Source organism: Mycteria americana, chromosome 3 (genome assembly GCF_035582795.1).
Source record: "Mycteria americana isolate JAX WOST 10 ecotype Jacksonville Zoo and Gardens chromosome 3, USCA_MyAme_1.0, whole genome shotgun sequence".
NCBI classification, from domain to species: Eukaryota; Metazoa; Chordata; class Aves; order Ciconiiformes; family Ciconiidae; genus Mycteria; species Mycteria americana.
Window position 1 is genome coordinate 46774738 of NC_134367.1, and position 16705 is coordinate 46791442.

General features: G+C 42.7%; 1 protein-coding gene across 9 annotated transcripts in view; it reads right to left on the minus strand.

Annotated features, from left to right (window-relative positions):
* The window catches only part of USP45 (ubiquitin specific peptidase 45), a 60347-nt gene that overhangs the window by 43095 nt on the left and 547 nt on the right, over positions 1 to 16705 (minus strand). For 5 of the 9 annotated variants that reach the window (XR_012775215.1, XR_012775214.1, XM_075498418.1 and 2 more), the window contains exons 1-5: positions 13778 to 13913; positions 5070 to 5179; positions 2747 to 2916; positions 1119 to 1222; positions 509 to 609 (exon numbers count right to left, since the gene is read on the minus strand). Coding sequence is in view for 6 of the 9 variants with exons in the window: in XM_075498418.1 (XP_075354533.1) it covers positions 509 to 609; positions 1119 to 1222; positions 2747 to 2916; positions 5070 to 5169 (475 nt within the window). In the remaining 3 variants the exon portion in view is untranslated. Of the gene's footprint in view, positions 1 to 508; positions 610 to 1118; positions 1223 to 2746; positions 2917 to 5069; positions 5180 to 7847; positions 7867 to 13264; positions 13407 to 13777; positions 13914 to 16705 lie in introns of those variants that run through there. The other 4 variants (XM_075498420.1, XM_075498421.1, XM_075498422.1 and 1 more) reach the window with 4 other exon arrangements.

The window sequence follows — 16705 nt, forward strand, 5'->3', positions numbered from 1 at the left end:
GAGCATTCTATCAATTAAAACCCAATAACATAAATGAACAGAAAGCACTACATCCAACAACAGGATACTAGAAAATCCACTTAAATCTAATTAACTGTGGAAAACAAATTTAAATCAGAAAAAAAATTTAAGATGCGACACATCCACACTAGGAAAATTCAATTCATTTATGCTTCTACATAGTTTTTGTGCATTAATTTATATGGCATCTTATTTAAGGTAACATCTTCTCTACAATAAACGTTCTTCATTAAAGACAAAATTTGGAAAAAATGTCCTACGGTGCCCAAAATATTTTTAAAATGTAATCATACTGTAGAAAAAAAGCTAATTTATGTTTCGACAGGCATCACTTGCCCAAGTAATTGTGCAATTACAAACTGTATTACACTCGCATCATACATCATTTTTCAATTGTATGTTTAACATGACTCAAAATCTGAAATGATCATTTTTAGAGACAGTACATTACAGATGTCTCCAGATAAAACTATTTGTGTAAACTTACTTGGTTCAGCCCTGGAACCATGTTTCTGAAGAAAGTCAACTATCTGAGCCAAAACCTTTTTGTTGCAATGTGTTGACAGTTCTTCATCACATTCATAACACCTAAACAAAAGAAGAAATGAACTGGAATTCAGGATATCTGGATACACCTCCCAGCTCTAACAAACCTCTCTAACAACCTTATACAAATTACTTAAGCTCTATGTTACAATTTTTCATACTAAAAAGAGGAATAAAATTGAATTCTCTCATCCCATATATGCTCTTCTATAGATCAGCCCCAACTCACTGTGATACTTAGAGATTTAAACAACCTCAGTTTATAGTCCTGCAAATAATCATATAGAAACAAGCAGGAAGGACGAACTCCTATAACCCGCCAACTCTCTACAGAACACAATGGACTCAAACTTCTATCTTAGTATTGATTTGTGACCCCTCTGAGAGTCCTAATGACAAACTAATTTTCTCTCCAGAAAGCCTGCCTTTCCTCTATATAAAGTATTCATTTTATCTGTCAGAATCATTCTTCATCATGAGAAGACACTGCTTTAAGTTATGAGCAGTCCTTATACACAAGCATACACGAACACCTGCATACTCATTCTTACCATATGATCCATGTGCTGAGGTTGATAACAATGCAATGAGGTTCTGCACGTGCTGTTTGGAAGTGTTTCAGAGAGTGCTGGCCTTCTGAGTTCTTACTACATCCCTAAAAATGGGAACATCAACACAGTAAGGGGGAAAAAGGGAAGTAGGAAAAGACTATATTATTAGGAAGTAAAGTGCAAAAACTTTACTTTTCAAAATTAGACAGAAAGCTACGGTGCCCTAAATACTCATTTAGCATTCTCAAGGATGGAGAGGGTTTAATATTCTTTATAATCCAGTATTATAAAAATATCAATAAACTTCTTAAAAAAAAATTAACACCTTCTCTTTTTACTAATAAAGGGAAATCAATGACAACAACAGAACCAAAATCTGATATTTTCTACTTGGAAAAATCAGTTAAAAGTATGGAAAATTATTAGATTTGTTTTAACTTAATAGAAATAATTCCTAGCTTTTGAATAAGTATTAAGTATCAATAGACAGCAAATTATGCCATTCACAAACCTAAGAATTCTCTAAAAAAAGGTGAATCAAATGACTATGTAGCGTATTTAGTCCACAGAATATCAAGGAAAGGTCAGCATAGGTAACCCTCTCTGCTCAAGAATGCCAAATGCATTCCAGACAGCAAATACAAAAGGCACATAAATTGGTTTTGTACTAAAAAGCTACTCAGAACACAACATTTCTGTACAGCAACCTCGAGAGAAAGCATTTGCAATTTTTCAAGTATCTACAGAGTGGGACTTAGAAGATTCAGGACTGCTCTCTGAATGAGGCATGAGTTTTGGAGGCTATTGATAGCACAAACATGAAAAAGCACACAGATTTAACTCCTTTTAAAAGTCCTCCTTAACTACAAATTTTCAGAGACAAGCCTTACTATAGCAAGGCCTACCGAAAGCCTACGAAAATTGTGAAATGCTTTGTTCAGGCAACTATTAGCTGAACCAAGCGTGACGCTGCCTGTAAACTGAATTTTTCTATCAGGCTTTACTTCACTCACAGGATAGAAACCTGCGCAAGCCCTTGGGGTTAGGACCTGCCATTTTAAACTCTGAGGCCATGATTTGACATTTTAACGGATCCAATCTAATGGCTAGCTGCCACAAAAAGCAGCACTCTCACTCCTGCATAGTTCTTTCTCCCTTGTTTCAATCAAATCTAGCAACTGAGTGTCCATAGCATAAGTTGATTCAGCAATATACATATCCATTTTTCATTCACTTGTATTTGCGGCATCTTCTGCCAGATGAGCCAGCTGAATAGATGAATTTTGCAACCACACAGTTCCTGAAGCCAATTCTCCGTAAGTGGTAAGAGCATGCAGATGAAGAACAGAGAAAAGGTAGGAGCATCACTTACTACTTGTGATGCTGAACCACACCGTAACACATAAAGCTAATCCAAAACACTGCCAAAAACCAGACAAGAAGAATGTAAGGCCACATCCCACTCCAATGAAGAAGCTGAAGCATGGAGTCTCCCTCATAACTAAGCACTTATGTCACACTGTTTCACTGAAGGTAATGAGATGCCAAACAGACAAGGATCCATACCAGTCATATCCTTTAGAAAATCAGGGCCTATCCACCTCCATAAATTTCCAACATATGCTTACCTGAGAACCACATTTGAGACACAGCCATATGTCCGAAGGTGCCACAGGCTCACCATCACTCATCCGCCTCTCCTTCAGACATTCTGCACATATTGACCAAACGCTCTGAGCTACCGCTCTCTTCACATGATGCACATCCACTGCTTGGCTCACGTGCTGGCAGGTTAAGCCTAGAGAAAATGACACATACTCACTTTCATCCATTAAAAATAATAGCTATGAAAGGGAGCATGTGTACACTAAAGGAGCATAGTCTTCAACCAATTCAGTATTAGGAAAAAGAGTGGCAAACAACTAAAACAGGAAAAATCAGCCAGCTGCTCCCCATATACTGAATTTTATGAAGGATCTATTTCAGTCTTTCTACAATGAAAATCCTTTTCAAGTCAATAAACACCACCTCTTAAAAACAGATAAATTATTTCGTACAAAAGTACAAGGACAATTTTTGCATAAAACTCTTTTCCCTGTTTTTTGGGTTTTTTGGGGGGGAGGGGAGCTGTCAACAGAAAATACTACATAAATCTATTTTTGCATGTAACAACACAGGCAGTTGACCTCCTTTCCCATCCATAAAGACAGATTTCCAAATACCTATGCATTCTTAATACAACTTCCCATTCTGAACATATGTACTGACCACCGTTCTTCCCTGTCATATTTTTGTACAAAATCCACTATAACATCACAGAATAACCTAGGTTTGAAGGGACCTCTGAAGGCCATCTTGTCCAAACTCTCATTCAAAGCAAGGTCAAATACAAATTTAGATCTGGTTGCTGATGGCTTTGTTCAGCTGAGTGTTGAATATCTCCAAGGACAGAGGTTTCACCACCTCACTAGAAAATCAGCCTTCTGTTTGACCATCCTCATGGTGAAAATAAAATACATTTCCTCATACCTAGCCAAATTTTCCTTGCCCTAACTTTTGTCTGTTGCCTTTAGTCCTTTCACTGTGGACCTCCTAGAAGAGTCTGGCTCTGCCTTCTCTATAACCACCTATCAGGCAGTCAAAGAAAGAAACTATACTTTCACTCCTTTGAATAAACAAATCCATTCCCTTCAGCCCCTCTTCATGGATCATGTTCTCCATCTCCTTAACCACATGGAGGGGGTCGCCCACTGCTGGACTCACTCCGACAAGTCAATGTCTGTCTTGTAATAGGGAGCCCACAACTGGACACAGTACTCCAGATGAAGTCTCACAAGTGCTGAAAAGATGGGAAGAATCACATACCTTGACCTGCACTCTAGTTAATACAGTCCAGCATACAGTAGGCACAAGCCACACCACTTATTTTTATTCAGCGTGTGCACTAGGACCCCCAGGACCTTTTCTGCAAAGCTGCTTTCAAGCCGTTAGTTCCCACCCTGTAATGGCATGTGGTTATTTTGGCCCAGGTGCCAAACTCTCCCACTTGCCTTTGTTGAACTCCGTGAAGTTTCTGCCAGCCCATTTCTCCAGCCAGCCTAGGTCACTCTGAACGGCAGACCTACCCTCCAGCGTATCAACTGCTCTCCTCAATTTGTTGTCATGAAGATAATGGAGCATAGCCTCACAATGACATCACCCAGCTCTCTCAGCACCTTCAGATGCATCCCATCTGACCCCATGGACTTGTGCACGTCCAGTTTGCTTAACAGCTCTCAATCTTCCTCTACTCTGGACAATGCTTAAATCCCAGAGTCTGCCACTAGGCTCAGGGACCAAGGTGGACTGAGTGCAGAGCTTATATGTGAAGACAGAGGCAAAGGAAGGACTGAGCTCCTCAGCCTTTTCCCATGTCTCACGTCCCTAGGTCCCCTGCCCCCTCAAGCAGCAGGTTTGCACTTGCCTTAGCCTTCATTTTACTGTCACGGTAATCCATACAAGCCCATCTTATTCTTCACACCCCTCATCAGATTCAACTCTAACTGAGGCTGGTTTACCTAATCCCATCCCTGCACACTCAGCACCCCTGCAAAGGCAGCCTAAACCTGCTTCCACCCTCTCTGCCCTTCCTTCTGTCTCTGAGCTCAGTTGGAAGCTTCCTGTTCAGCCAAGCAGCCTCCTGCCATGCGTGCTTGACCGTCCACACGCTGGAAAGGACCATTCTCCTGCCCTGAAGAGGTTGTCATAGAAGATCAACCAACTCTCCAGCCCTTCAGGGCAGTCACGTGGTGTAACAACCGATCACGTCATAAACACCTAACTGGGGATATTTCTGCCATAAATTCAAACAAGGAAAGTATTTCATGGTATTGCTGATTTGTGGTTTTCATCAGTCAACACGGAAGTTATTAGCCCTCAACCTCAGGGCCAAACATCACCTAATGTATTTACCTGAAATATCATCTGAAGAGTCTTCATCCTGGGGCCTGTTAGGCCTTTTGCTTCTCTTTGGTTTCTCGGGGTTGGCTCTTGATGGATCTTTCACCCGCATCTGTTACTCACTGGGAAAGAGAAACAGGGGGTTGCTTTATTGTCTAAGCACTTCATCAAATGTAGTGAGTTTGAACTCTAAAAGCATGAGATCAAAGCACACATTCAAACCTCATGAACAGAGTTTTAGGCTTTACTAATGTCAGCTATTGTGTAACAAGGAGTATGAACATGTCAGGAACAAACTCTTAGGAATGCCGCAACATCAGTTAGTTATATTACATGACATTATAAATTGTATCTGTAGCTACAGGAGACACGCACTTCCAGGCATAGGTGTTAAATATTTGAGATACCGAGATTTTCTTTACTTTTGTTATTGTAAACTACTGCAGCGCTCCAGCCATACCTTACCAGAATAACTTCATTAAAATAAAAGCTTCTCTTCCTTAACATATCTCCCTTAGGAAAGTTTTCTGTCATCATTTACCCTTCATTTACCCTTGCACATTCCCTAAAAGCTTTTGAGCTATTTCAAACACTTTAATAAAATACAAAAGTATTCCAAATCTCATGAAAGTGTCCTCTCCTATGACTGAACACAGACTGGAGTGCGAGCTGACCCCTCTATTAAACATCAGAGAATCCATACAGATGAAGTCTCTCATAGGAAATTTAGGTCGCTAATCAAGGAGTCTTATGAGGAACAGAATTAAAGGCTAAATATTTGACACTAAACTAAAAAAAAAAATCCTCAGAGATTTCAGCACACCTGTCATTTAATCAAAATCCAAATGTGAATTCACTGAAGGAGTGTAGCCGTGCATCACTCAAACAGCTTCTGAGGTTTAGTTTACAGGTTGTACTTTAACGATGTGCTTCATAAAAACAAATTTATGTTTTCATATGCAAAGCATATGAATGTAAGACAGTCAAATATTCATACACTGCAAATCTGTGAGCCACTCTGTTTAGAAGAAAAATGATGTCTTGTTGTGTACCACATACAAGTTAATAATGTCCTGAGCCACCAGTACCAAACATTTTCAGCTGTGCTACCTCAATTTATATACAGGAAACCTCTAAAATGCCCTACATTTGGGAACAGCAAAAGATACATTCTTGCTACAGATCAAGTAGGTAAGTTTGCCAAGGTTTAAAAAGTTTGTCTACCTAAGTTTTTAAACCTTCTCTGTATATGCATTTAGTCCTTTGTACTACTGAAGCTCTGAAAGACATGGGAATTGACCTGTATATTGAACTCAGTATTCCCTCTCCTTTCTTATCCATTAAGCCAATCAGCAGAATGGTCATCAATATCGACAGTAGAGCACCACCGCCACTGGTATCTGAACAGTCCTCAGTAAAGTGAAGCAGGCAATCCACGCCCCAGAGCTCCTGTTCCAGGTTCCTATAGATCTGGACAAGACGTCTCTGCATCTGCCACACATACTGTTAGGGCTGGAGGTTTTCTGCATGAACGTATCAATTAGAGATTTACTTTGGACAAGTGAAATTTCTGTAGAGTATGAAAGAAACCTTTACTCTCTGCTTCCTTGCATCAACGGCTTCATGTCTCCTCAACCTTTCAAAATGCACTTCATTTTTTTTCAGAATGGTACATTTACATAGCAATCAGTTTATACTATATTAAATACGATTATGTTCTTAAATTATAGATTTCAAAATCTCCTGTACTTAAGGGTATAAAGCTTCAAATGCTTGGACATGCAAGTGAACAATGCCACTGAATTCATCTTTGCTGATTTTCTAGGTTCGCAATTCATGTTCATACAGTAAGAAAGATCTGAATATTCCAGCTCTTGACTATTTATATTCAACAAATTTTAGCTTGCCTAACGTACATCAATAGCCACACATCACAGCATCCCTAGAACAGAAAAAGGTGCTTCAGACCCAAACAACTTCAACTGTGTATTTCTGCCTTGGCATCTTATCATATATAACCAAGGTTCATGCGAAACTACCCTTCACCACTTGTCACACTGCCACTTAACTGAGCACAAGATTCATTGAGACATTCATGAAACAGTAAGGGAAATAGAGCTACTGCTAGAAAACCCATGATTTTACACTAAATTATGTAAAGAGTCAATAGCAAAGACAGCAAAAATGTCCTCCCTAAAGGAACATAGTTGTGTTTAGGTTATTCAACATTGACATAACCGATCCACGAGTTCATTTCAACATAACAATTTTTATCTCTTTGGACAGATTATATAAGACTGTCCAAACCACAGATTTCACCCAAATGAAAGTCATGTTCATTTCAGTACATTTTGAGAGCTCAGATAACTTCATGAAAGAACAATTACGGGCCCAACCAGCTGAAATGTAAGCAGGTCTTTACCACCTGTGAAATCTTGTGGCCCATAGGCCAGGTGATACTATCTGGATCAGGGCACGCACAGCCCACCGCTCAACCCACTCTTTAGGGTCCATCAGGATGCATGGAAAAGGCAGCGTGTCAGCTGGTACCCGCAATGACTGAAAATGTGGTATTTCTAGCCCAACATGATCAACATGGCATTAGAAACGAACGCTAGCATAAGAAGCCAGCGTTCACACTGCAGTTGGGGAACCTACCAAGCAACCCAGAGACTTTTCTGTCTTCTTTCAGTAAGAGCAGGCAGAACAAAAGATAACACGGACCATTAGATTAATCAGTTTTCATGAACACACATATAGACAGGCATCCATCAGACAATGTTTACTGACCTGTGAGCTCTTGGAAAAGCCACAGCATATCAAGGACCTAGCCAGCCAGGGTTTGTGCCTCATTTTGAAAAGCATATAAGTGGGATAAAAGGGTAAGAGCAACAAACTACTCAGCAAGCATCTACGATGCAAATAGCACCGTACATATGCAGTACTCTCTGCCCTCTTCCAGTATATTTTGGGACAGAAAACATCACAAGTAAAAGATTTCATTTAACAATTAAAAACATGATCAACATTTCAAAAGCAAAATGTTTACGCCAGGAATTTTATTATTATATTTAATGGAGATAAATGAGGAAGAAACCTAAGGTGCTTCAGAAATTACTTCTCAGAAATATTTCAGTTTATGGGAAATAAAAGACTGAGATTTTATTGGCATGAAAACCCTGAACAAACATAGACCAAAGAAAGCATAAAACACAGCTAAGAAAAAAGCAAGAGAGAAATTCCCTAGGTTTCTCTTGACCATAGACACAAGCCATTCAGGACAAGCAGGCAGAGGAGAAATGAACAATTTGCATAAAATGAACTTGATACAGTGAAGATTAAAAACCTTGGCAATATTCCCATGATTTGCTTCCTTCCAACCCATTCTCCTATTTGTTTAATATGTTCAATGAGTAATTTGTGGCTACAGCCATCAACTGTGGAGTGTCCCAAAGGAGACAGACTCTCCCTCTTTCCCTGTGCAGAAAGAAGTCTCCATGAATCCTTGCTTGGAAGTTTCTTTTTGTGATGGAAAAACAAATACAGTAAGTTTTTTGTTTTGTATACACAAAATCAAGTCACAGTGCAAATGATATTTGACTAATGAATCTGACAAATAAAAAACCCCTGATTTTTGTGGTAGAAAAAGCTGAGTATGTTAGCTCCACCCTGATCTCTATTTGGCACACAGTAAAAATCTTAAGTAGAAATTATGCAGTTTCATGGGGAAAAAACTAAAAATAGAAAGAGCTAAATCTCTTCCTTTTAAGCAATCATTTCATACAAAACTAAGAACTAGTCCTTGCCAAATGTGTTCAGATTCTTTGAGCTCAGCATACAAGAGTTTGAAATGTAATCATCATCACTTGCTATTCTCGGTTTTTACTTTTTACTTCTTAAAAGACTCCTAATGGCAGTCTGCCTACAAAAAGCTGATCAAGATCAAAAGCTCCTCACTACAACTGCTCGTTTCCACCTTTCTAGAAAGAACAAACCACTTCAAAAGCAGCAGAATGATCTGCCTACCTAATTTTAAAAGCTCCAAATTTGACAAAGTGCCAAGAATCAATGTGCTAAATTTAAGTTAAATCTAAGTTATGCCTAGACTATTCTAAATGTAAGGTATGTCTGAAAGAGTCTGTATTTAACAGCATGAATATTTCTATATTTAGAAATGCACCCTCTTCATAAAGTATATATTTAGAAACTAAAAAGAGCTGGATGTACTTCCTAAAATAAATAATTGTTATTTTTTAAAGTTTTATATTTTACTGGAACTCAGTAGAGCTAGGACCAATAAAAGATAAAAGGCTAGTGTGAACTAGAATTCACTTTTATTTTGGGGAAAAACAAAACAAAACAAAAAACCCAAAAAACCAAAACCAAACAGGTTATTTCTCTTCACAGCATCTTTATGCAAGAGAGGTGAAGCAAACCATGTCTTCACTGTCTAGACTCCCCAAAACCTATTCCCATCTTATCATCTTGCACTCCTTACTTAGAGGTTGAGTCCTCCTCCTACAACGTCTACAGCTCACTTGCTAAATTTTGGAATGTGCCCCCTTAGTAAGCTTTCCCATGCTGTACCTTCACTATGATGCTTCTAAGAAACCTGAACCAGATCATCAGTATGTTAGAGGAATAACCTGCCGTGCTGACTACTACCACATCACCGCCTCCATTCCATCTTCCGAGATCCACTTCCCCCTCCTCTTATAATTAGGGTGCCAGCTCTTTCAGGCAAGTGCCACATTTTTGTCCTTATCTGTATAATATCGATCACAACATTTTTCCTGATTCATGAATAACCGGAGGATTACACATGCATTATTAGAACGCAAACAACAAGATATAAAGCGTGTAATAACCATTAGCTTATCTAAGCATACTTACCCCATGAAATATAGCCAAGTGAGTTTACAGCTAGTCTCCAAGTACTATTCTGGATACAGGTAAAACTCTCCCAGTAGGACTGGCCACTAACTGTGAAACCAGTATTATTCATTATTCCATCAGTGAGCACCTGAATTCAAACTAGCTGGGGCAAATGCATTTACCTCAATCTCTCAATTCATCTGAGGTATGCTAAATACCAACCATCTCACCACTTGTAGTCAAACTCTCCCATTAAAATGATGTGATTTTATGTTGCTAATGGAAAAAAAGCCTGCATCACACCGAAAAGGCATAGCGCACTGAATACAGCATTGAAAAAATTAGCGCTTTCATGTAACTTAACAAAACTGTCCAGCTGTCAACAGCAGCCTAGCACCAAAGCAAGGGGCTGAGGAACAGCACAGATGTGCAGATTAAGTCCAAAGGCTCAGACGTTCCGTAGCACATTTGTGAAGGGGCTTTATGAGCTTCCACATAACTGTGAGAGTACAAAAAGAAGAGCCTTCTATGGGTCAGTAATGCCAGATCCTCTGCAGAATTGCTACATGTTTTGATGTAAGCTGCAAGTTGATGTATTTTGGACATCTGTTCCGAGCATTACCTGTGGCATTTTGGCTTGCTTGCTTCTAGATCAAATGTCACCCAATCAGAACAAGAACCGCATCCGTCACGGTTAGCAACCGGGCAGTGTCACCCATCAGTGGGCCAGAAGGCTCAGCGCTCTGACAGCCACCAAAACCTTTGCGGCAAACAAGCCCCCGCTGCCTGCTAGAGCGGTAAAAGGACCAGAACTGCTGACTGGTAGTGGCAGCAACACTTCTTCCCCTGGAAAATGTCATCTGAAATTCTGAAAGTGTCATCTCCAAGATTTCCTAGCCCAAAGGCACATCACACATCCTACACCGTCACTGGAACTCAAACGCCAATCCTGACATTATATTACAGTCCTAAAAGTGTGAGAGACTGATGTACTTTTTGTACAAGGAGTAAGACGGAACCTTTGGACCACTAGATACAATTTTCCAAGTGACAGTAAAAATCCCATAGCATTTCTCATTTTTATTAATCCTTTTTATCCAGCTGCCCATGCTAAACACGATCTGTCAACGTTCATGTTTGCATCCTGCACAATCCCCCTCAGATTTCCTACTGAAACCTACCTGCCACAGGAAACCTACCTCTAATGATGAACAGAAACCAGATGCGTACAGAAACAAGAATGAAAAGACCCTATCACTGGGTTTATGACTAAAGTAAATAACAGGATTGAGTGGGTAAAAGGAGAAGTACTTTGATGACATATTTTTGGTAGTATCTTATAGCAAATGTTTTGCTAGTGTCTTATGCAAATTTCCAGGGATCCCTGTCAATATCCAAACTCATAAAGTAAATTGTAACTTTTCCTTATGCTCTCTATCCCACCTTAAATGTATTTAAAATATATGAACGCACCAAGAGGGAAAAACATCTGGGTGGATGGTCTAACATGGGTTTTCCTACATATTCATATTTCATACATATTCCTTTAAAAAGCAAAACACTTAAGTACCATAAAGAGAGCCATGGCTTCTAACTAATGATGTTGGCCCGCAAGTGAAAATTTTGTGTGTGAAAAGGCAGTCGGATGACAGAGCTGACAGACTATGCACTCGCGTGATTTGAACACTGATGTAAACAGTACCATCACCACAGAAAATCTGAGGGCGTAACAACTGAAATAGCTGGAAAATAACCACTGAACTCACAGTATCTTGGCAGGATAACCATGTGGACAAAAACTGGGAAAAAAGTGGTTCAAGATGTCATAAGAGAAAATGAAGGGCAATATGAGCAAAGGATGAACTTCAGAGAAACGTTAATTCTGTGAAGTCTAAAAAGAAAAGAAGAAGAAATAGTAAAGTAATAACAAGTAATGAAAAGGAACTGTGGTTGCAGCACAGTGTGTGAGATAGCAGGCTGAAGCCCACACAAGATAATGTGTTAAGCTGAGACTCACGCTGTACCCCTGCCTAAAGGGCTGAGTTGGCGCAGATGAAGGAAGACAACGGCTGCGCGTAACTTCCCATCTACTCTGGAAGGGTGTGTGGGAGTCAGCTAATTAATGGGGGTAAAAACAGATAAAACCGTAAATGACTACGGAAAACTAGTTTGAGCTCTTTGAAAGTCAAAGTCTTGCCACCGAGAGCAAAAAATTTCATTCCATTTTCTTCCTCCATACTAACTGCCCCAGTTTGTTTTGATGACACATCTAAAGTGGAACAACTTGTCCTTGATCCACGATTGATGCTCACAGCAGGACCCGTGAGACGCTAGCTGCATTTCTGTGAATCTCACAGAAACAAAACTACAGAGCACCAGTTCTTCAATATTTCATGAAGAAAACTGACAAAATATTTACAACCGTAGTAAACTGCAATTTCACAAAGGCATATTCCGCTATCAAACTGGCACATGTTCATGCCACTATTATGCTTCCATTTAAAAAGCTAGAAAATGAGAGCGGAAAGAATCCTTTAAACATGACTCTGCTTTATATGCTTGTATGAGAGGATTATTTAATCAAATTGGGAAATACTTGTAGCTAAAGACGACACACAACAAGAATACAGTGCTACCCCTGGAGTTACTGCCATCCACTTCTACATTCTTGATGTCTTACTTTATTCTTGTGCATCTATGTTTAATATGCCATCATGCGTATCCTGTTTAACCGTGTGAGTAGCAACACACCCATAGCAAGAGCAGGATGGAATCCTAAAGTCAAGGACATCAACAGCAAAAGACCGAATGAAGTTCTAAAAAAAATCCCTAAAAAATCCCTAAAAAAATCTAAAAAAATAATCAGAGAATCAAAACATTAACTCAAATACAACGTGCAATGTTGCAGTTATGGGTCTAAAATACAACATCGCCAATTAATCCAGAGGACCGTCACCAGGCTGCCATCTAATCACCAGGCACATACCGGTCTGCAATTGCTGAAAAAGAAACTTCAGGTAGCGGAGCGCCAGCGCTGCGGCCACACGCGTCGCCTGCTAAAACACTCGGTGTGGGGAGCCCGCAGCCTGCGTTCACACGGCCACGCAGCAGCGGCAGCAGGCCGGCAGTGGCACCACCAGGCCGGCATATGCCACGCTGTCAGAGCGGGGCAGAAATAATCACGCCAGCCTCATGACACAGAACCGCAAGACCATTTCTTAACTGCATTCGCTTGCCAACTTGCCTAATGCAAAGTGAACGGAGCTTATGTTTAAACCCGACCAAAGGCGATGCTACCGACTCTCTCTAATTTAATAGACCGAGAAACTCACTGCAGGTCACGGAGACGGCCCGGTGCTGCTGTCTCCATGTCACGGTATGGTTAACCTATTTTAGACCGACAGCGGACGGTCGGCACCAGCAGCCCGTCGCCGGCTACCCAAAACGCGCCCACGCGAGCCGTACTTGGCCGCCAGTTCAGCACACCGCGGGAGAAGCGCCGGGCAGGGCTGCCCCGGGCGCCCCCGGCAGCGAGGAGGGCGGGCGGCCCGCCCGGCCCGGCCCGGGGCACGGCGCGGCTGTGCCCCCCGCCGCCCGCCCCCAGCCCGGCACAAGCGTCGCGCCCCCTCCCTGCGTCCCGCCCGGCTGCACCTGCGCGGCGCCCTCCGGGACGCGGCTCCGCAGGCCGCGGGCCCGGCCGCCGCCATGGCGGGGCGGGTCGGCCCGGCCCGGCCCGGCGCTCCAGCCGCGGCCGCCGCCGAGGCTCCGCGGCCCCCCGGCTCCGCTGGAGGAGCCCGCCGCGGCCACGGCCTCCCCCCTCCCCGCCCCGAGCGCCCCGCACTCACGGAGCGGCGGACGGCAGGCAGGCAGGCAAGCGCGGCGGCAGGAAGCGGCGGAGGAAGCTGGGCCGCAGCCAGGGCCGCGCCGCTCCGCTCTGCTCCGCCTGGCGCGGCCCGCCCCCGGCCTCGCCGCGCCGCTCCCCGCCCCAGCCTCAGCCCGGACGGCTCTCCGCGGGCCCCGGGGCGGCGGGCGGGCTGCCCCCGGCGCCGTACGAGCCGGCAAAGAGGCGGCGGCGGGGGGCAGGTAGCGTGGAGGGCGGGTGGGATCGGGGGGGTGGTGCCGGTTCGAGGGCAAAATGCGTCTCCCGGGTAGGAAGGGCGGTGGGGGAGCGGGGCTGCCCGCGGCTGCCGGCTGGGCGGGAGCGTACCTGGGCCCGCTGAGAGGCAACAGGTAGCGGCAGCTCTGGCCGCGGGGCACCTTAGAAACTGAAGGCAAAGAAGGGAAGGGGGTGCAAAGGAAGGGAGACATGATGGGGGTTACCTTCGCATCTGAATTTGGCGGGGTCTTGCTGAAAGACCTGGAGATACTGCACTGGGTTTGTGCATGTGGGGAGCAAGCTAACAGGCTTGCCGGCGTGCAAGGGTGTGGATAGTCGTACCCAGAGGTTATGCAGAAGGGTCTGGGCCCTGCGTGGATTTTCAGGGTAGCCACCGTGGGAGGGACTGGAGGGAGATCAGAATCAAAGGTGCCCATCCCAGCTGAGGGACAGGCAGAGTAAAGGGTGTCCAGCACACGAGGGAGGAGCTAGTAGAAACTGGGACTGAGATTAAACTCAGCATGTGGCTATACAGCAAGGGGGGCTTTATTTGGACAGAAGGGAAATCTGAATTAAGGACTGAGAGATAGTAGTTTTATTGGAATAAGATTATCCAGTGATAAGGCATAGAGCAAAAAGGGGGAAAGGGTGAAGTTGCTGTGGCACCGCTCAGGAACCAAGGATGGAGAACCTGTAATGGATCTGCTGACAAACAGGCTGAAAGAATGATTAGAGAAGCATGTAGAAGTCATTGGACCAAGCAAAGTCAAGATGTCAAGAAGAGTATTGTTGAAAGAGGTTGACAGATTAAGCGGGATTTTATTTAGGTAGGAGGAATTCTTCAGGCACTTCAATGACAGCGGTGACAACTGAGCACAGAGATCTGCAGGCAGACTGCAGGCCGTGTAACAGAGAAGCCCCGGACATGGGTTGTGAACACCATGTTCATGGAGTCTATATGTGAAAGGGAGAAAGAATATGGGACAATAATCTGAAACAAACTGGATCAAGAAGTGGGTCCTTCCTCCTCTGCACAGGAGAGATTAGAGAATTATTGCACTGCCAAAGCAATAACTAGATTAAAAGGTTAAAGAGAAGGAAGGAAAAGTGAACATGTGTGAAAGGGGGACAGTGTGATGTGAAGAGGAATACGTTCATTTAGCACAGGAGAGGAGAACAGAAATATCTGGAAGAGGTTGAAATATCAGGGCACTGGCAGAAGGGGAAGGCAAGCAAAGGAGGTGGAAAAGATGAGGTGAGAAAAGGCTACCCAAAGGAAATTGTTTGAATTCTGTGCAGAGAGTGAGGACAGCAGGCTGTATGCATAGGTTCCCATTGTGTTGGGAAAAATGATATATAAATTACAGCTGCATGTTAGGAAAACAGATTTGTCACAGAAATAAGCCAGGTCCCCAGCTTTCCTCCAGAAGCACTCAACAATGCAAAAGCAGAGCCAAAGAAAGCCAATGTTGAGATTGAATCATGTCTGGGGTTTGGTAATGAGAGAAAATGAAGGGTCAAGGGCAAAGAAGAAAGAAACATGAAGAACATCAGCAATCAGAGGCATGAAAGAAAGAAAAGCAGAGAGGAAAGGCTGAAAGCAAATAGTAAAGCACGGTGAAGAATACTATGGGAAGGCTGAAAAGTTTGTGGGTGGAAAAAACCCAGATGATAGTCAGAACAAGAAGATGCAGTAACAAAAAAATCAGAAAGGCAGTAAGACTTGATGAAGGCCTAGGTCTGTGAACCATTTCTTTGATCAACGAAGGCTTCAGTCGAGTGAGAAGATGAGGATAAAGAATGTGCAAGGGTAAATGCAGCTAGGTAATCAGCTGGGAAATGACGCCACCGGGGATGAGTGTGGGAGGCTGGGCAGAAATGGAGAGCGAAATGAAGAAGAACTGAAATGGAGAGAGTCCCAAGAGGTGAAATGAAGAAAGCTGCTGAGGAGGGGTTGAGTGAGTGCTGAATGACAGTGCCACGAAGGCGAGAGGGGAATTGAATGTGCTGCTTCCCACCCTTTCACCGACCAGAGGAGTTTGCCTAGCTTGATCTCCTCTGACGTCAAACTCTCAGTCTTTCACAAGATGGCTAGTGGATCATTCCTATTTCTGCAAGCAAGCTAGTGTGTTCTCTCTTTGTGTGTACATATGTATAATCCAGGGTCAAATTAAAACCATAAATTAATTTCTAAAAATGCAACTTCATGTGAATATGCATTTCATACAACAAGTATCCTGACATTCCACATCGTATGCTTTATGGTCCTTATAGTGATATATGCAAAAAATGGAGAGTAACTCTGGTTATTTTACTACAGATAAAATATAGAGTAAATTACACTTCAAAAGAGAATTTCTAGAAGTAGTGTATTCTACCCATACCTTGTTGAAAATGGAAAACGCATAAAACTTCTGCTCATATATAGATACACTGCTTCAAAGAGACAATTTGCAAATGCCTGTCAAAGAGGCCATATGGAGAGGCTGGCAGAAGGGCAGCTAGTGAACCAGTTGTATGTGCCAGGTTCAATTTGTCATACTTTACAGTACCAAGAAATATTTTGTTCTCATTTTGAGAAGGAAAACTCTCATTAGTAAAGATTCAACAACAAACTCCTCAAAATGCATCTTTTATGAAGAGAAAAGACCCAGCACGCCTGCCTTTAAAGACTGGA